The sequence below is a fragment of the Melospiza georgiana genome, chromosome 1, assembly GCF_028018845.1.
Source record: "Melospiza georgiana isolate bMelGeo1 chromosome 1, bMelGeo1.pri, whole genome shotgun sequence".
Classification (NCBI taxonomy): domain Eukaryota; kingdom Metazoa; phylum Chordata; class Aves; order Passeriformes; family Passerellidae; genus Melospiza; species Melospiza georgiana.
The window spans coordinates 141,458,460-141,479,005 of NC_080430.1; the positions used below are offsets into that span (position 1 = coordinate 141,458,460).

Sequence of the window (20,546 nt, forward strand, 5' to 3'; positions counted from 1 at the left end):
ATATTCAGTTTAAGAGGTACCCAACATGCCCTGCTGCTGAAAATGTTGAGGCTCAGGCATTTGACTCCCTTTCCACTAGTGATTGATCTCTATCCTTCACAGAATCACAGAAGGCATCAGGTTGGAAGGCACCACAACTGGTCATCTGGTCAAACCTCCCTTCTCAAGCAGGGAGCACATGGCACAGAATTGCATCCAGGCACTTCTTGAGTATCTTTAGGGGTGGGGAGACTACAACCTCTCTGGGCAATCTGTTCCAGTGCTTACTCAAGTAAGGAAGTTCCTCGTGTTGAGGTGGAACTTGCTGTGCATCAATTTCTGCTTGTTGACTCTTTTCACCCTTCCTTATGTCCTTTTCACAAGGCTGTTCCCAACTTGCAATTACACATTTCTCCTTCCTTTCCCTGCAAATCAACTCTCTCTTAATCCCAAACTCCTGAAACTTATTTAGCTGTTTTACATATGCCCTATATAAGTGAATATTTCACTCCAAATCCCTTCAGACAAATGAGCACAGGATCTGGCAAGCACAAACAACTACAGCACAGTCAAGGAAAGGATTTTTCAGTCATCCTGGCAGGTCAATCCTCCACAGTCAAGAATATCAGTGAAAGCAATCAAGTCCAGCTTTCAGCCAAGAAAGAAAAAAAAAAACAAAAACACATGGCCAACAACTAAAATATGAATGAGAAAAGGAGGAGCATATGGCCGTAGAAGGGAAAGACAAGAAATACATAAAGGGGTGTACAGGATCTTCAGAAAACTCAAACCAATTGAAAAAACGGTATCAGCAGCAGCCTCAGTAAGCTTAGCAAAAGTGTTTTCATATTTATCAAGGATAAAAAAATCAGTATTTAGGAAGGAGGAAAGAAGAGACCACAGGAGAAAGACAAAACTGATACTAATGCATGGGTTATCACCATGCAAGAGACTTCCTCCAAGAGCAGAGTCCTCCCTACTGGCACCATGTCAACACAGGGCAGAGATGGGAGGAATCTCTAGAGCAGCCATGCTCAAATTTAGCAGGTAGATGGAAGAACAGCAAAGCAGTACACAGCAGGAGAGGAGGGAAAAGCAATGCAGGAGTCCCAAGCAGAAGGTGGCAGAACTCAAGGGTTTTTAAAATGGCTGAAGGCTCAATGATCAAATGTGCTTTCATGATGTACTTAAGGGGCTTTCTTTGCAACTTAGTAACTCACCCACCTGCTGTTATTTTTAATAAATAGTATTGATTTACATCTACTTTATACTGTCTCAAAAATAGCAACAGTAATGACTAATTTTCTAAAAAATGAGACATAGCTTCTAATGATTTCAGGTTTAATAGGCAGTAGATAGCCAGTTTCCTTGCCCTGTGTCAGCAATAGTTAAAGAATTGTGACTGGTACCTCCTTGCTTCTTGAGTGCTGTTAAAAGAACAAACACAGATTGTTATTAAAGCTTATTCATAAACTTTCTCATCTTCCATCCCTTGCCAAATACTTTGGAGGTGTAGTAGGAGCAATTTGCTTGCCATACTGCTGCAGTGAAGTCTGCACTTAATAATCTCTTCTACTCCAGCCAGACTTGTGCAGAAATCATGCATGGCATTGTTGGCTTCAAAATATATTTCAAAATTTAACATCTGAAAATTACTGTCACATCAGTTAACCTGTGCAAGATTTGAACCTATGTGACAAGTATACTAAACATTTTTTTAAAAACTTTTAAAAACTTCTCTGGGAGTAAAGCCATTAAAATTAATTCTTACTGTGTTGTTTTCTAAATTACTTACACTCTAAGCAAAATTTGTGCCAGAACTTACTAGAACTTAGTTACAAATTCTATTTTTGTAGGCAGGAAAGATCTAGTCACATGCCCCCTCCTCCCCTTCCCATTCTCTTACAACTGACACTTCCTGTGCTGTCCCTGGATGAACAGGAAACAAGTCTTGAGTGCAAAATGTGCCGATGTCACTCACCTGTCATAAGGCAAGAAATCCATACAACCCACAAATCAAGGGTAATAGCACCCACACAACAGAACCTGGGAAAAGCATTCACTGAAGCACTGGGCTGGATGAAGCACATAGACCCCAAGCCCTCCCACCTATCTCCTTCCAGCAGACACTGAACTTTTTCATTAAAGCACTGTTGCCTTCTACTGCACATACACCATTCATGCTTCACCAGGAGAATTACAAAGTAAACACATACAGAAAGTGTGCAAAAAATGGAGTTTGAAAAGTGCTTGTAACTGAACTGACAATTTTCACACTAGCTTTATTAGCAGAAGACACAATTTTTCTTCTCAATTACGCTAACTATGCAACAACTATAAGGTGTGAGGATTCCTATCTCTAGAAAGTTTAAGAATTTCTGCTAGAAATACAAATTTACCAATACAAGTAAATGACTAAAATGCTCCCTTACATTCGCATCAACCCTTTGTAGGCTGCACCACTCCTGTGTAGTGATGCCACTGCTGGCAGTCAATGCAGTGTCAAGTGTAAATGGGAGCATAGGAAGCTGCAAGTGACAAAGAAATCCAATTTCAGTGTTCAGCTGCATAACCCACCAGGAGCACATTTTGACTTGCAGGTCATCCATAATAAATTATTTTCTTCTACACAGTATGATCTCTCATGGAGAACTTTCAAGTGTTTACAAATACTTTCATAAAAGAGCAAAAGCAGACTTTTTTATCAGGCAGGAAACAAAAGGTTCTTTAAAACTGTTTAATTACATGTTTCAGGTAAGCACAGACAATACAGGTAGATTTCCCACCACTCAATATTTACATTCTTTTCCCTAGGCTTGAGCTGTTCATTTAGAGTGTTTTTCAATCAACATCCTTGTCAATCACTTGCTGCAAAGAAGGGTGCTGGAAAAGAACTATTGCAGGAAACATTCCATCAAGGCATGATTTTCTGTAGGGCTTTTCTTCTTTAAGAACTACATACTAGTAGTTCAAGATGTTTTGGGAAAATCCTGGCTTCCAAGATGACCTGAAGAATGCACTGAAACCAAGCAGTGTGTTGAAGTCCTATAAATAGTTAAATCAATACCAATATGTATCTTGTGGAGCTGAAATTCTCTTTTCACTGGCACTGCCATTGCTGTGTGGCTTCTGTTAGGACAGTTTTACACCAATTTTGTTTTGTTCCTTTTTCATTAGCCTTTGTGCCTCTTTCTCCATTTTCTTTCGCTGTTGCTCTGCTGCTCTTTTTTCCCTTTCCGCTATCTTCTGTTGTCTGTAATTAAAGAAAACATAAATTGCTAAATAACACACATGCAATTTTCAGCATGCTCATACCTTAAGTTCCTGTCAATACATAGGTTATTATTACTAATAAAAACAGAGCATCAGCCTATTGTCATTAGGCTCAGAAAAGTCCTTTTACTGTGCTGAAGTCCTTTTTTCAGATTAATCTAGGATTGTAGAATCTTCTGAGTTGGAACCCACAAGGATCATCAAAGTCCAACTCCTGGCTTACACAGGACCATCCCCATGAATCACACCATATGCCTCAGAGCATTCTTCAAACAATTCTGGTGGGCTTGGGGCTGTGACCACTTCCCTGATGAGCCTGTTCATGATCACACTCCAGGTAAAGAACTTTTTCATAACTTTTCATAACTTTTTCATATCCAACCCAATCCAACCTAGCTTTAGGCAGTAATATTTGTTCAATTATTCAGCAATTTAAAAGCCACTGGCTTCTCAAAGATTCAGAGTAAATGAATCAGTGAGAGTAAAGACAGTTGCAAGGCCTAGAGGAAAAACTACAAATCTATCTAATACTTTCAGCAGCAGCTCAAAAGTTTTGAGTTTTTGCTGGTTTAGGGATATTTTTGAGTTTGTCACCCATTACTCTACATTCTACCTGACAGCTGACAGAGCTGTCAGTGCAGCAATAGGCAGAGTAATAATATTTGCCACATTACAGTGGCAGATTTTTATATTTCCCATGTATCTGAAGTGATGCAGAAGGGAAGAGGCATTGTGTTTCTTCACCAGCCAATACACAGAGACAGTAAAGTTCCAAAAAGCCCCATGTAGTTAATGCTGCTGTTCACGAGCCGTTCTGAAGGGAGGGATCATGGCAGCTCCTGTTTCTCTCCCCAGGGTGACCCACAGGACACAGAGCTCCTGTGCACAGCAGTGGTTTCACGCCCTCTACTGTCTGGGAACCTGCACTCAGTTCTACCAGAGACAGACCTTCAACTCGCCTCACACACAGCAACTGGCCAACAAAAATACAAGTAGCTGTTATAAACTAAAAATGTGTGAGTTCAATTGCTTCCACTGGGATAAAAACTTCGTTGGTAATATAAAGTCTGAATTGTGGATAGGTATCTAAAATTTGCAGAAGAAACTCAGTTCCAACTAACTCAAGTTAACTGAAAACGCAGTTTGTCATCCACTATACCAATTCACCACTGACTGGAAAATTTCAGTGTATCCCAGCCTAGAACCTGTGGAAAATGGGGAAAAAAGAGACTACAGGAACTTCTCATGCTCTGATAGCCTACTCTTCAGCACTTTCTGCATGCCTTAATTCTAGGGAGCATTTGACTTACTATATGTGCTCATTTCAACTGTTATGCTTATACATAAACTCACCAGAGGCCACAGGACAGTCTTCACTGCTAGTTAGCAGGACACAGCCCACTTCTGCATAAGTGATCAGCACTCCATTAATACACAAAAATTATTCTGGTCTTACTAAGCACCCACAGGTACCAGACACAGCAGGCTAAGGGAGACCCTCACTTTTTCTGCACACTCATTTCATTCTCCAAAAGCACCACTGGAGTACAGTCAGCATTAACACTCTGGAACATTACAGGACTGTCCTCTATTTGGCAGTCTGAAATATTATACAAGCTTCTTTCAAGTGTTACACTTAGGCATTAAGTCACCATAGTGGCCACAGGATCTTCAGATCATTTTGCAGATCAAGATGCAGACTTCTATCATTAAGAGACTCCATTGCACTTCCTTACTACACTCTGTTGAAAACAGAGTCAGGCCTGACCAGTTTTATGTTAAATATTTTGCTTAAGTTTTATGTTAAATGTCAGATTTAAAAACACCGGTGATGTCTGCTGCAAGAGAAACTGAACCCAGTTGGGATTTCTTTATCAATGTTGCTAAAAATCAGCCAGGACTTGACTCATTTACAGATAAACATTGTTATTTTTGTGTCATGAATAAAACAAAGGTTTTACTTCACCCAGCTGGGGTACAGCTTACATAATGACCAGCTGTATAGAGGTAGCCAGCCATAGCTGGACAAGCAGTAAGCCATAGACATCTGGAGTTCTAATCATATTTTATCTGCTGCAAGTATTTAGACACACATCCCTTCTATAACAACTGCAGTTTGATACTTTTTAGTGAGGCCAAAAAGAAACCCTATGAGAAGTAACCATTTGAGTTGAACTCTTTTAACAGTAAAGATGGTAGGCTGAAATCTTTAGGATAGGTTCAACCAAATATTATGACACTATGAAAAATTAAAGCCTTTGGGAAACCCCACTGCTATCACCATGTGAGAGATTGCTCTTCCTAAGTATTCTAGAGCATGAACCTGACAGTTGGCAAACAATATAACTTAGCCCATCCTGGAAATACTCACTGCACAAATTTTACACTCCAAGAATAAACTGGCATATACATACACCAGGTAATTTTTAATAGCTAATTCATGTATGACAAACCATCTGTAATAGAATGTGGCAAGGGTTAAGTAAATACAGTGCAGCCTCTGCAGTAGCAGAAGTAGCTGTTTCATTTCTCCATAAAAAAACAAACAAAAAAAAAGTTTTTTCACTGCACCACAGCTATTGAAAATCTTACTGAGTCTATTGATATTCTTTACAGGAAAAAGTACTATCTGTGGAACCAAAACAGCCCAAAAGCACATCTTTCACATCACAAAGCTCGTACTTCAGTACAAAACCTGAAACAGTAATGAAGTTAAAAAAAAAAGGAAAAAAAAGAAGACCAGCAAGATATTGATCAGATGTACACACACCGATACCGGATAAAGTTTACAAAAATATTTGCATTACAACTCTATTTTCACATGTTAAGCTGCTGCAAAGCAAGACTGACAGAGATAATAAATTGAATAAATTCTAATTATGATTAGCACATTGAAAATGAGCTGGTAACTTCCCTGTTGTCTTATTCCACAGATTGAAAATGTAAATTTTTCAAAACATTAAAATAAACACTTGATCAGATTCCTCTTTTCTTTTCCCCACAATTCCTATTTTCCTTAGAATGATTTTTGACTATATCATGTCTTTATTTCACTAGTGGACCACAGAAGCCATGTGCTTGTAATGAAATGAGTAGAATTACAACAGCCTAGGAAGCTAAAGCTGTCTGAGGCTGGTTACCTGACTATGTAGCAAGCAGTAAAGTTTGATACAACTGTAAGTCACTACCAGTTCAAATCATTGAGTATGATTAACTTAAACTTAATTTGCATCCCTTTATTCTCCATACCCCTTAAAGGAAAGAAGAACACAAACTGAACAGCTGAAGCATTCACACTAACTTTGTGCAAGACTTTGATTTTATGTTCAGCTAGTTTAGTTAGATTACAAAAGCCTAGCTCCTACAGGGATTCCAAGAACATAGTTATCACTTCACCTTCTATCCTGAACTATTTTTACCTTAAGCACATGGTTGTGATACTTTTTAGAAGGACATCAAGTGGTATTTTACCTAATCAAGTAATGTCATCTGAACATAATAAATTGTTGGGATTGGTGGAGGGCCATTTTTTTAGCACCTGCATGTGCATGTGTTAATGTGTTGTTCCAGTGTTCCAGTGATTTTCAGATGTCCTCTACTATCTCATTTATTAAATTAATTAGATCCAAAATGTCTTCTGGTGAGTACCAGTTACACAGAGATTAGATGCATAAAAATAATTTGTCTTAAGAGGAGTTTAAGAATTCTTGGCACTCACCAGGAAGGTGTCAAATAAACAAATGTGATTCTTTTACATGTAAAACCTTTACATAGTGTTAAATTAATTTCAGTTACCTAAGAACTTCTTCTGCCTGCCAAGCAGCATCTTCCTCTTCTTCCCAGGCATTTGTATTTTCTTGCCAAGTATCCAGGTCTCCCAGTTCAGGCTGAAACAAAGAGAAGTTCTAAGCACATGAAAAATTAAATAAAACACTGGTGTGTGACTGCCAGAGTGGCTCCTGGATGACAGCAAAGTTTCCTTAACATATTTTTAACCTTAATGCTTCAGACTTACAGAAGTATTTGATGTATGGCAGTGCTTCTCATCTTACTGTCCATGCTTTTCTTTCTGCTATAATACTGAGCTTTTTCAGTTGTCAAAGGGTTTTTTTGGACAAAGACAGGAAGGAAGTAGTGGAGTGCATTTTTAGCAAGAGGAAGACAGATTGAGCAGATTAAATGAGTAGATAATGTAAAAGATTTCTGGCAGTTGCATGGACAAACCAACACGTACATCCACTTGTTTTTATGTCCAGTATCAGCTGAGTGACACTTTTACTCACTAAAAGTCCTTTCCTGAACTATTTTCATAAAAGACAGTGCAAGGAGGTGGTATGACCATTCTGTACTGCTTCCTGCCTGTACCCTTTTTTGCACAACGTTTATCAAAAGAGAAACACTGTTAAAAAAGGCAAAGGGCAAGGGAGGGAGAGCATCTCCTGCTAACTGGCCAGGTCATTAGGCAACTAGACAAATTTTTCAAAGGCTAAGGAGGAAAAATTAGGAGACTGCCACACTACAATCCCTACACAAAAAGGGAGAAGCAGAAGGTTAAAAATGGGTCCAAAGCAATAAAGCAAAGGTAACATAGAGGTTTTCAAAAAAGCCTTCTACTCTTTTGTTAGTAACTTACTGAGTAAAATCCAAAACTTCCAGTTCATTGCTTTAGCAGATTCGCAAGTCCATAAGTATATGGAAGCTTCCTACCTTTTTATCACTGATCTGTCAAGTTTCTCAGCAGAACATATTGGACTACTTCATTCTTCACTCCATTTAAAAAAAATTTACATCCCCAACTATTCCAATTACTTCCCACAATGCACACCTTAGGCAGACTATTCCTTCCCATAGAGAATATCATTTAACTGACAAATACAAGATCAATACTTAAAGCATACTTACAGATTGGTGAATAAAAGGAATATCTTGTGTGGCTGCTAATCTGCTAGAGAATCCTGTGTTTCCCTCTGGAATTCCAAAATTTAAAGGCTCTCGTTTTTTAATAACTATCTGAAAATATTCAAAAAAAGGAACAAAGAAGTGGTAGATTAAAGCACTGCAGAGATTCCTTGGTCATATAACTCTCTGTCCATGAAGGTTCAGCTACACAACACCTCACTGTGTCTTAAACCTGGCCAGGTTCTTAAAGCTGCACAGCAAAATGAACTTGTAAGTGAAAGATAAATACAAAAGACAAGAACTCCTCCTCCCCCCACTAGCATATTCTTTAGTCACATAGAAACCTGTGACTGTATCAAGACAGAGAATGGGAACAAAGAATCACAATTCAAACAGCCACATCTCCAGTACTCGTAAAAGCTACCAATTATGTGACAAATTGCTTGGAGAAATCCTGCTTCAGTGACAGGTCACTTAAAGCTACTACTTTTGAGGACAGTGCTGTCTGCACAGTTGTACTGCACTGTAATGTCAGCTCTCTCAACTACTCCACTATCTGTGCAGTTTCAATAGCTGCAAATTTTCTGTCAACATTTACTAGTAAGCTCTGTACTGATTTGGCTGGAAAGCAGTGCTTTTCCCAAAACAGTTGCCAAGATCACATAACCTTTTCACTTGTCTTGAGCACAAGGCAGAAACTTTGTTTAGCCTACTTCGAGCCTCTTCTGCTTCCCAATGAGGCAGATCCACAGTTCCACTGCCTGCATGCTTGTACCAATCCAAGAAAGGAAAGAGGACTAGACAATCTTATTGTCTTATTGGTCAATGACAGACTGTTTTTTGACTGAGGTTCTATTTCCAAATAGATCAGTATAGATGAGTGACAGCATGAGTAGACTGTACCTCAAATCTCAGGGTTTGTATTGAGACATTCAGTGGAAATAAACATAAATTCATACTGAATGGTGGTAATTTGGCCAAGTTAACAGGGATGTTTTTTACAGTGCCTGCAGTAATCCCTAGAGAGATATTTAATAGAAACCCAGTGTTTAGCATGGACTCTTCCTCAGTTTTGTTCTGAACCTGAAGTGCATTCTATGAGGCAAAAAATGTCAGTAGATATGAAGAAGAAATCTACCTCTCCCTAGCCCTCTTCTACTCCTCAGATTTTGGGACAGCAAAATCCTTAGAAGACTCTGAATGTACAGAAAGCTGACACCAGGATCACCTCCAGTTCACAGGACCACAGGAAGATTCAGGTTTGAAGGGGCCTCAGGAGGTTTGTAATCCATTCTCCTCCTCAAACCACTGTCACTTTAAAGCTGATGAAAGTACTTAGGGCTTTTCCACGTGGGGCTTAAAAGCTTCTAGAGATGGAGGCTGCACAATTCTGGTAACCTATTCCAGTACTTGTGAGGTTTCTCCAATTGATTCAAAGATCTGCAAGTACCCAGCTGAAAGATTCACAAATAGAAACAAAACCTGCAATCACCAGATTTTAATCAGCATTTATTTACAACCTTGATGCTCCTCTAGAGACGCCCTCCTGTCTTGTCTCCAGTTAAAATGGATATCTGAAGAACAAACTATTTTGAAACCAGTTCCCTAATTCCAGCCTCCCCAATATAACTTGGTGAAACAATTAACCATTGTTTTCTGAAACAGCAGGGCTGCTCCCTCAGACTTCAATAGAGCAAGGCATTGAATGTCTTTGTTCAAATAAGGATATGAGCACAAATGACTAGAGGGTTCTCCCACTATACTTCCAAGAACTTTTAGAGTATGAAACTATTCATAAGTTTCCAATAACATGAAGACTAAGTATGTAAACATCTGATAGCATCACAATTGTTAAGATCTCAAATGTCTTAAAATTAAACATGATAAACTACACACAAACATCTATTCTCATTTACCAACAGCACCTTCTGTAAGTTGCCAATTTACTTGCTTTTATTTTAAAGCAAGGAAGACCCTCCATAAATATAGTTGAAAATGTAATACTTACTTTTTGAGTTTTTCTTATAGTTGGTGCCATATCTTTGAAATAATCAGGTTCGATTTGTTCCAAAGAATTTTGTGGAGCAGCCACATTACCATTGCCACCTTCAATCTTCACACTTGTAGGTGCATCTTCATCCCATGAAGACCAGTCTTCTACTTCAGGCTGAATGTAAGAATATGGTACAAATTAATATTATCTGAAGGTAAAATCTTGTCTTTTTATAACTTGCTAAGATATATACTTAATACTGTATCACATATATCACATTATATGATATATTTCTTGGATATATACCAATTCAATATTGTAGGACTTCTATAATCACCCTGTTATGGGATTAAGTCACCTACCACTTTAACATTTACCTGCTTAGGAACAGATGAATAATCCACTGTGGTTGGCAAAGTTATTTGGTCTCCACTTAACTTTCGCCCTCTTCCAGACCTGAAAAAAAAATGTAGGATTCCTCCAAGCTCTGAAAATATGAGCACTAAGTTTAAAAAAAACAAAAAAGGAAGTCTGAGAACAGCACTACTGAAAATAGTCATGGCTAAAACATTCAGTGCTTCCATTACCTTTGTATTAACTACTGTCACTAAAAGTCAGCTAAGCAAAGGAATTTCATCATGAATTGAAAGTTGTTTTCACAAGAATATCAAAGTGCAATTTACTTTTCTAATTGCAGTGAAATAGAGAAATACTTCTAAGAAACATGAAAATGGACTAACTCATCTGCATAATTCAGTCACAATTTTTAGACTGTCAGTGCTTATGAAGCAAGCACTAACAATCTATACTTGCAAAAGAGCCGTTTCTACTGTAAAATGAGAAATTTTTCTATTTGTCTTAAACTTTAAGCTGTGTCTAACAAATAGCTTTCTAAGCTGCTTGATTTGAAAGCCCCTCTGAAGCTCTTTTTTCTTCAAATTCTAAACAGAGGTAATACAAGATTATGCAAGTTAATAGCTTCAATTCACGCTTCTACGTAAAGAATACCATTTCAATGCATTTCAGCAACCATATAAAATAATTTTAATTTAAAACAACACTAATGCATTGCAAATAAATTATCTAGATATCTACTTCATGACATACAAAGATCAGAATAATTAAAATATTCTTAGCTGACATTCACTGTATTTTAACACCTTACAACACAACAGAGTGCAATTCAGACTCACATTTATGTTTTCCACAAAGAATGTAAGGTCCTACAGCAAAGCAGTCATGAAACTGACCTTATGTAGCTTGGGAAATTGAATGTTTTTTTCTTACAACTGATGAGAATAAACCGGGAAACTTCAATTTCTAGTTTCTATCCATTAGTTTTAGTATTAGAGAACATACTACCAACTGACTAGCTGAATTGCTTGTCATATGACCTCTGCTATAGGCTGGTGAGTGACTAGAAATATTTTTTCTACTCTAGACCAATATTCCTCCTTAGACAAGGTCAGGTGCTATAATCAAATTTTCAAGTTTTATATAATTAACTCTACTCGCTTTATAAACTGTTCCTTCAAGTCTGAAAAGCAACAGATTTTAGGGGTAAAGGAAAGTGAGAACACTGTTCCCTCAAACACATTAGAGACTTCTGGTTGACAAGATTTACTGGACATCTCTAAAGGAAATCCAAGCTTGGAAACAACTTCCTTCAGATCTCTACAACACAGACACCCTTAATACTATTTACATTTAATACTATTACAAGCCATCACTTCTGCACTGACTTTCTCTATATGAGCTATGAGACAAGCAAGCAGCTTGTAACAACATTAATCAAGTCAAAATGGTAACAGGGCTGGAGGTAGGAGGAAAGAGCTTTTGTCATACAACATCAGAAAGAATATAGTACACAGAGCAGCACCAAGGCAGGCTACAGATCTCCATTTCCTCTAGGAAGGGAACAAGATGCTTAGAGGAACAGCTGCTCCACAGCCACCATCAGATACTGATCACTGCTCTGAATGCCAAATGCCTCAAAAATTATTGGATTTGTTTCTCCTTAGGAATAAGTAGTATTCAGATTTCTCAGTTGGAGATAATTAGATATTTTAAATGGAAGGAAGTGTCATCTCTTCTTATACTTACACATTTTATTTCCTGAAAGATGGATTCAGGCAGTCTGTTATTTATCAAGAAGAGATTTAACTAAAGAAAGGACTAGTACTATTTGTAAGCTCTATGCTGCCTAAAAAGTTGCACAGTCTCTACAGGCACTTGCTCAAATGAAAATCTAATGTAAACTATGTAATCTAAGTAAGTACTAAGCTCATATCCATTGAATTAAAATGCACGTTTAATTAAATCACATTTGCTGAAAATTAGTCATAGTTATATCGAGGGGTGCATTACAGGAAAACAAAATTTATCAAACTACACTTTGCAGATGACAGTGACCAGAAGAAACATCTGTAGTTAGTGGTCTGAATTAATGTTATCCAGTGCTTATGTGAAAAACTTAATTTTCATTTCTTTATCTAATTGTTATTAAGCAAATAAAGTACTGTTTCAGAGTACTTAATGTACTCTGAAACAGTTTCTCAGCTGTTCATTTCAAGATAATATGTCATTTACAAGTTGGAAAAACGAATGAAAATATTGTCACTACACTTAGAAAACAATTATCTGCTTATAAAAAATATAATTTGAGAAATTAAGGATCCACATAATACAGAAGTTATGATCAACTCTGTTTTGACTTCTTTCAGAACTTGAACAGCAAGTTTTCTTAATTTAATTTGGAATTCAAATCACAGAACTAAGGTTGACATCTATATCACTGTATGCAGTGTTAAAATGTATCCTTTTAATGCTTCACTAGATCTGTAAGTGAGTTGTTACCAACAACTCAAGAGCTTCCTCTTATTCTTGGAATAAGTAAAGGTGAAGAGGAAATAAGCAGTTATTTTGTGTCTACCACATATTCTGCATACACTTTAATCCTCACTGGGAAAGTAATTGTCATCATACAGAAAAAGAGAATACATTTCTCTAGATAGGTATTTGTTTATGTAAACAACATGCTGCAGAAGTGGCAGGAAGCACAGCAGTTCATATGACAGCACAGTGCCAAGAATTGCCTCAGGTACTCTACTACTGTATCACTGAACTCTACTACTCCACATTCACTCTTGAGGATTTTTAGATTGCTTCAAAGTACTACACTGCAGTATTCATGAGTCTACAACTCAAAAGAACACCACATATGACTTAAAAGAGTGTAAAAAATAAACCATTCTTCATCATTAAAAAGAAAAAAAAAGCCATTCCTTGAACTTTAATCGCGGTCCTCCAAACTTCTGAAAGAATCTTCAATAGGCAGAAGAATCTCAAGTCTCAGGCAATTGTTTTTGACAAACAGGATGAGAACTGCCTACATTTGTAATGACAGCCTACTGACGGATGACAGAGTGGATGCTCCCATTAACTGAATCTCTTGAAACACAAAGTATCACTTGCTAAGCACTTTTCAAAACTGTGCAGCACAGCTTTTCTTCAAGTTTGTCATGGAATAGTTTTAAAAGCCATTTTAAAACCCTGTCATAGCTGTTTATAAAACCTTATTCAGCCACCATACAACAAAATACACTCACAAATACACTACACAGACTTTTGGAACTCTGAACAAATAGCAAATTAAAGAATTCACTCAATTTAGTTTTCATCTGTGTTGATTGTTTTGCAATTAGTAAAATCAGAGCTGGTAAAAGTGGTGGCTGGTGCTGGGGGAAGGGCAGAAGTGCAAGAATCTGTAATTGAAAAAATTGAAAAAAAAAAGGCAACCAAATTAAGTAAGACTTGCTTACCTGCATATTAACTTTTTAATGAACGAAAGCACTGCTGCCAGGCAAGTACAGACTTTAAAGAGTCGAAACTGTGTTATGGCCATGGTAAGAAACCCTTCCTGCAAAAGAAAAAAGTTAGATGCAGAGGATTATACAACTTTATACAGTACCTAAAGCCAATTGCCTTAGTTGCTACTAAGCAAGGAGCAGTCAGTGAAACTTATTGCAGGGAAAGAGAGCAGTACTTGGAGCAAAGACGCTACCTGCATACTATCAGGATCTTTCACTGATGTAATACAAGTACCTACTATATATGACCTTTAAAGAAACAGCACCAAATCACAGGTAGAGTCACAGTTAAAGACACTCCTAAAGGGGAAGTGTAGGCAACCATCTGCAGTGCCTGTGCAGCTGATCTGTTCCAGACACTCCACTGAACAGTGGCAGTGCAAAACAGAGTACTCACCAGAGAGAAGCTCTTGCTTGCTTGAGCATATCATGCATATACAAATTATAGATTTAGTCATTAGGTGAAATTCCATAATTAGCTGTTTAAATCTGCCTTCCATTTTGATGGAAATGTATGATGAGAACACTGCTTATTTTAGAACTAGTCTCACTGAAAAATCATCATCAAAAAAAGAGTGTTCATCCTGTGTGAACTACTGCACCAGCTAACCCACAGAGTTACTGATATTTCTCTGCCTGACTGGATCATGATAGCAAACACAGAAAAGAAAAAATTCATCTTTGGCTGAAGCCACTTCTGTTTGTAGCTATTTTTTCAGTGACAATTTGATAATCTAGAGAATTTATATTTATCACATCACATCATTCCAACATACCACCTTGAATAACTACAGACTGACTCAGAAAAACCTGCTGGAATTCAAGGATCTCTTTTCTCTCCTATAGGTGAACATTTCAGAGTAAAGAGTAAGAGGTTAGGCTTCAGAAATAGCTTTGCATTATAAACATCTACACTTGTAACAACATACTCTGTTGCAAGTTTAACATACCTTCTGGTGAGAAGAGAAGGCAGCCCTGTGACATTTTCCTCAGGCCATGAGTATTCCATGGAAGGACAGCTTGATTTCAAATATGCTATGGCATTTAAATCACTTTTTATATTCCAGGCTTTAAGTTAGGAAGAGTCAGGAAGGTGGATCATTAGGTAGGCTGCTCCAATACTGTCCTGAGGATTTTATTAAAAAGGTACACAATGGGATTTGTGAGCTTCAAGGAGCATAGATGTATTTTTATTGGTGCTCATTTGCTAGATAACATAACTATTATTAAACACCATAGTAATATAGTACTGGAAATAGTGCTTTACATGTAGTTCAGGACAGGACTTTCTGCTACTGAAAAATCATATGGGAGCTGATAAACAGGCCCTTTTACTACAAAATGAAAGGCTTAAGTTAGCAGTAATCACCAAATTACAGACTGCACTACCAAGCTGTAGCTCAGGAGAAAGGCTTCACAGGACACGTTTCACCTCTACTTCAATATTTGTGTTATCACATTTCATTTCATGGGAGACTTAAAAATGTAGAGAACTTTATACAAGGTTGGATTGGCTCTTTATCTAATAGAATTAGCAAGCAGTCAGTTCCCACAAAGAAGCAAGAACAGACATTGTCAGACATATTTAGCTTTTAGTTTAAAAGACTGGACCATTATTTCATATTATGCTCAAGCACTTCCTTACCTTTTAGAATGAGCAATGTTAACAATATGTAGATTACAGAAAAATGCATCAGTCAAGAATTTAAATGATTAGGAAATAATGGAAGTTAGTGAAAGAGTGAACAGTAGTAAGATGGAAAGTTCTCTATCCTAAAGGTAGAAATTATTGCAAACTAACACTGAATTGGTGAAAGAAAATGTTATTTTTATGAAAGGCAGCTAGAAGTTATCTGCCTAGGATGTGAGGCATGAAGAGCATGTGACTGCTGAAATTATTATAAAGGTACATCTTTTCTGAAAGAAAGCCTGTTTGGAAGCTCACTCCACTCTACCAGAATTCACTCTTTTATCAGCTTGGGGGGCAGGAGGGAAGCAGCAGAACAGTACTCAGTATGAGCAAGAGTAAAAGCTCTTTTCCCTCATTCAGGCTATCTAACTGCTACACTGGACAGTACACACAGACCCTGAATTTAAAAAACTCCTAACTACTGACTGAGATGGCTGTTTTAGGAAGCCACCAAAAACCTTTGCAGACTCAATATTATTTGTGCCTAAAGTCAAGGAACTAGGAAGATTACTAAAACTAGAACAAAAAACTAAAACCAGAACAATGTTCAAGTGTGTCACTTACCAATACATATATTTTCAACTCACCATTTTTTCATATATCGAATTGTATCCTGTATTGAGTTTTCAATATAAAGTTGAACAATTGAAAAAAAGCACAATCCACAAGAACTCTGGCTTGCAGAGTCAGTGGACTTGTGAAGTCCACAAGAACTAATCACCAAAAGTTAATCCATTTCCCAGGTCATTCCCAGGTAAGAGTGACTATATTTCCAGTACCACCAGTATGCCCATCTGGCAGAGCTCAGCATCTATCATTATGCCCATGACAATCAGATAACTTGCACCTCTCCACCTTCCATGTGTCAGGCAAAGATTTCAGAGTTACAATGAGACACATGGCCAGTTCACATATTTGTGATAGAGATTTCATTTCAGCTGAGCTAGAACTAGGCCCTTCAAAGGCTGGACTTGAGGACCTTGGAGGCCTCTTCCAACCATTTGTGATTTAAGATAGTAAGTTTGTTTTGTTTGTGATTTAAGATAGTAAGTACTGTTTTGCCCACCTCTTTTCTGAGCATTGACTGCAGTCTTCCCAGTTAAGCTCCCTACACTATAAACTGTCAGATGCACAGCCAGTTTTGTCAACAATATGCTATCAGCCAGCCATAGTAGTGTTAGCAATAATTTACCTTTAAAAAGAACTTTCCTCTATGTACCTGCTTTTTATTCTATTTATGATATGAAGCCATATATATGTATTTATTTAATTAATATTATTTTTATAAATTAATTTAAAACAAAATCTTGAACCAATTATTGTCTTAAGGTAAGGAAAAGTCAAGCATTTTCCCCTTTGTCTGAAACAGCACTTGAAATGTGAGCATTGTTGCTCTAAGAACAGCACTACCTGAAAAATTAAAGGTTTGCTAAAGGTTTTGAGTTTTGTTTGGTGCCTTCTGGGTTGGGTTCTTTTGTGCTTGGAAGTTTTTTAATGTTAATTAAATTTCTCAAGCTAAACCATTTTATATTCGGAAGCAGTTGTATGAATACAGATGTACACAGAACCCAAATTTTCCTCAGTTCACTGCAAACTTAATTCACATGATACCATTATACTAAACTGAACTGAAACAACTTTTTTATCCTCTTCTTGTCCATCTTTCTCAGACGTTGGAAAGAAGCACAGCCATGTACCTTCTCTTTCTCCTGGGAAAAATACTGACAGTGTAATGCTAAATGGCAGGCCACAACCGTCCTTGTTTTCTTAAGCCTTTCCTTGATAAACATTCCCAAAAGGAACCACAACTGTATCAGCAGTCAATTATAACACAGGATGAAAGACACATAATGCAAAGTTGCAGTGCTACATCAAGAATCCTACAACATTTCTTAACAGATAGAGGCAAATGTGAAATACTGAATTAAAATTCAGAAAATCTGGTAAGGGTTGTCTGCCAGCCTGATACATCCTTCTGTGTATCACACCTCATGCCTCAACTTTCCATCTATAAAACAGGATAGATTTCCTTCTCCCACTACTGGAATTGCTTTGTTACATTTATGAGACTTAGGGTCAACTGAACTTCCATTACAACAGATATAAACAAGCAAATAAATCAAGACATGAATCCTAATCAATTTAATACTCATGGTCAACTCAGCAATTCTGTAACAGACACCAAATTTAGCTGGAGTTTGACTTGTGCATCTCATACTGTCTTCCACTGGTAAAAAGTCACAACAGGTATTCACATGGAACATGAGCCCAGAAAGGACTAAAAGACAACAGCCATGAGAAGTTATACACTTTAGAACCTAGTCAGAAGAATGAGGAAACTCAAACATTATAGGGACCCATAAAGGAAACAGAATTAAGGGAGGCAAAGTTCAGAATTTTATTGAACATTTTTACAGCTTGCAACAGCAGCCTCATTAGAACTCCTGGCACCTCTGACTTCACTGAACGTAGCCAGCATAGTCCACCTCAGGAGGACTGGTTCACCAACTATGGTGCAATAGGCAAGACTCTCACTGTTTATCACTGTACAATAAGCACACTGGCACCTGGAGAAACACTTCCTCTTTCATATCTAACTGTACACACAAATACCACTTAAACAGGATCTCTACAGACAGAGTCAATTCTAAAATAAAGTCACTTTGGGACACTAAAATTATTTTAGAAACTTCTTTCATCCTAGTGAACTCATATTCTACTGCCACATCAGCTTTCTTTCAGATCAGCTCACTTGTAACTCTGGAATGTAAACAAAAACACACCTTGGAATCAGTGATTTTAGCCCATATTAAACACAGCTAGATAAATAACCAGACGATGATGCTTAAAATAATTTGTCTGAAACTGAAAGGCTCCCCTCCAATTTACATAAGGAGACATGAGAAATGCTTCACCCTCCTAAAGCAAAACAAGAAATTCATTTCCTAGGACTTAAGACTAACATGGCCTTGAGTGTTTACATTTGTCAGCACCAAAAATCCATACTGGTTCAGTAGTGCTTTCGTGTTGTCACCAGAACAGCTGGTGACAATACCCTAGCAAAGTTTCAGTGGTAAGGATAGAATTTTTTGAAAGGTCCTCTCCAAGAAACTGAATATAGCTACAACCTCACTAATGTGAACTCCTGAAGCTTTATGTCTTGAATTACAATAAATTATACTCTTCAATGCAGTATTAGTTAAGATAGAAAGTTTATGTCTACCATTATTCTTTGACAATTCTTTACCTGTATATGCCACTGTCTTGTGAAAACCAGCATACAGAATACAGCTTGAGGTAACACAATCTTGTGAGACTACATTATAACTTCATTCACTTCATAACTTTGCAACAAGTCATTTACATAATGCCCTAATTCATGTAACTCACTTCACAAAACTGAAGTTCTCAGACATAGAACCAGAGTTTAAGAGACCCCAGTTCTGTTCCACTCCTTATTTGCCATCCCGGACCTAAGTTTTCTGTAACTATATGCAATGCCAGAGACAACAAATTAACACACTCGTTGTTACTACTACAAAATCATCTTGCAATGCCTGTCTTGACGAGCACCAGCTATTTACAAACAACAACACTACAAGACGGCCTAAAGAAGTTTCTGCAGTGCACATGTGTATTTCCACAGAAATAAAGCTCCATAGAGCTATAAAGCAGCAAGCTGTGCCATTTTTCACTAGAGATGCAACTTGGACACTTACACTGTGAATTCAGGACCAAATAGCAGTGCCCTACCGCGGCTACTGACCAGCCGAGTCTTGAATATTATTAGAGACAGCACTGAAACCAAATAGTAGCACTTAATTTTTCTGTGAGCTGTTAGAGATTCTGAAGTATTTAAAACCATGCTAAGGAATTTTTACTCTATGTATTATTAAATTTGCTCGTCAGCGTAAACAGTAGGTAACCCCAAGCAATGCCATCCCATCACGAGCTCTGACAGGCGTGTACCCTCGCCCTTTCCCACAGGGTGCGAAGCCCCTCTGTCCCCAAACGCTGCCTGTCTGCCACATCGTGTTCTTCGCAGTCCATGAGATCCCCCCCACTTCGCCCCGGAAGAGGCCCCGAGCGGTCGGGCAGAGGCCGCGGGCCTGCCGCTCCCGGGCCGGCCAAGCAGCCGCGCCGCTGGGCGAGGGCCGCGGGGCCGGGGCGCCCCGAGCACGGGGCAGAGCAGGGCGGCGGCGCTGCTGCCGGAGAACCGCGCGGGCAGCTCTGCCCCGGGAGAAAAGGCGCCGGGACCGGGCCCCTGCCCAGCAAGGCGGAAGCGGCACTCGGCAGCGTAGGAACCGACACCTCCCGCTCACCTGCCCCGGCGGGGAGGCCTCGCCGGGGGTCGCGGGGCTCCAGGGGCCGAGGCGGCCGCTCCCGCAGCCTGCGGCCGCCCCTCATCCAGAGCCGGGCCCGCGCCGCTCCGCCGCCGCCTCGCGCGCCGCCATCTCGGCCCCGTCACCCGGGAGACACGCCCGCCCCTTCCGGCCGCGCCGCCCCCCGTGCGCTCCGCTCCGGCAGCGCCGCTCGGGCCGCGGGCAGCCCGGGCCGTCCGAGCGCCTGGGGCAGCGGCTGGGGCACCGCCGTGCCGAGCTGCCCGCGGCCCGCCCCGCCAGCGGCCCGCGACCTCCCCCGTCCGCATTCCTCCCGCCCCCACAGGACTGGGGGAGGTCTGAGCCGGCTCTTTGCCCTTCCGGGGAACTGCGAGAAGAAGGCGTTGGACTGCAACCGCATCGGGTTGCTGCACACGTGGCAGTAAAGGTGTTCCTCTGTGGTCGATAGAATGCTGAGCTGTAAACTTGGATGTTACTAAAAAACAAACATGGTTTGATATCGC

The 20,546-nt window shown here is 39.0% G+C and overlaps 1 protein-coding gene across 2 annotated transcripts; it reads right to left on the bottom strand.

Moving 5' to 3' along the window:
* Nucleotides 1-2,702: 2,702 nt before the first annotated feature.
* EBAG9 (estrogen receptor binding site associated antigen 9) lies at nucleotides 2,703-20,124 on the bottom strand. Of its 2 annotated transcripts, XM_058024532.1 has the most exons (8): nucleotides 20,026-20,124; nucleotides 14,964-15,139; nucleotides 13,966-14,063; nucleotides 10,522-10,600; nucleotides 10,160-10,318; nucleotides 8,155-8,262; nucleotides 7,048-7,139; nucleotides 2,703-3,232 (listed from the first exon to the last, which is right to left on the bottom strand). In XM_058024532.1, the coding sequence occupies exons 3-8, from the start codon at nucleotides 14,046-14,048 to the stop codon at nucleotides 3,112-3,114; spliced, it is 642 nt and encodes a 213-aa protein (XP_057880515.1). In that variant the 5' UTR covers nucleotides 14,049-14,063; nucleotides 14,964-15,139; nucleotides 20,026-20,124; the 3' UTR covers nucleotides 2,703-3,111. The 2 variants fall into 2 exon arrangements, with proteins under 2 accessions (XP_057880515.1, XP_057880506.1); XM_058024523.1 differs by lacking the exon at nucleotides 14,964-15,139.
* Between the last annotated feature and the right edge of the window lie 422 nt (nucleotides 20,125-20,546).

Excerpts from the sequence above, each read along its gene's own strand:
- EBAG9 (XM_058024523.1), bottom strand. The coding sequence starts at position 14,048 with ATGGCCATAACACAGTTTCGACTCTTTAAAGTCTGTACTTGCCTGGCA. Across the intron at positions 10,319-10,521 it reads ATTCATCTGTTCCTAAGCAG|CCTGAAGTAGAAGACTGGTC; the intron begins GTAAATGTTAAA and ends TCTTACATTCAG. Across the intron at positions 7,140-8,154 it reads TTCCTTTTATTCACCAATCT|CCTGAACTGGGAGACCTGGA; the intron begins GTAAGTATGCTT and ends TCTTTGTTTCAG.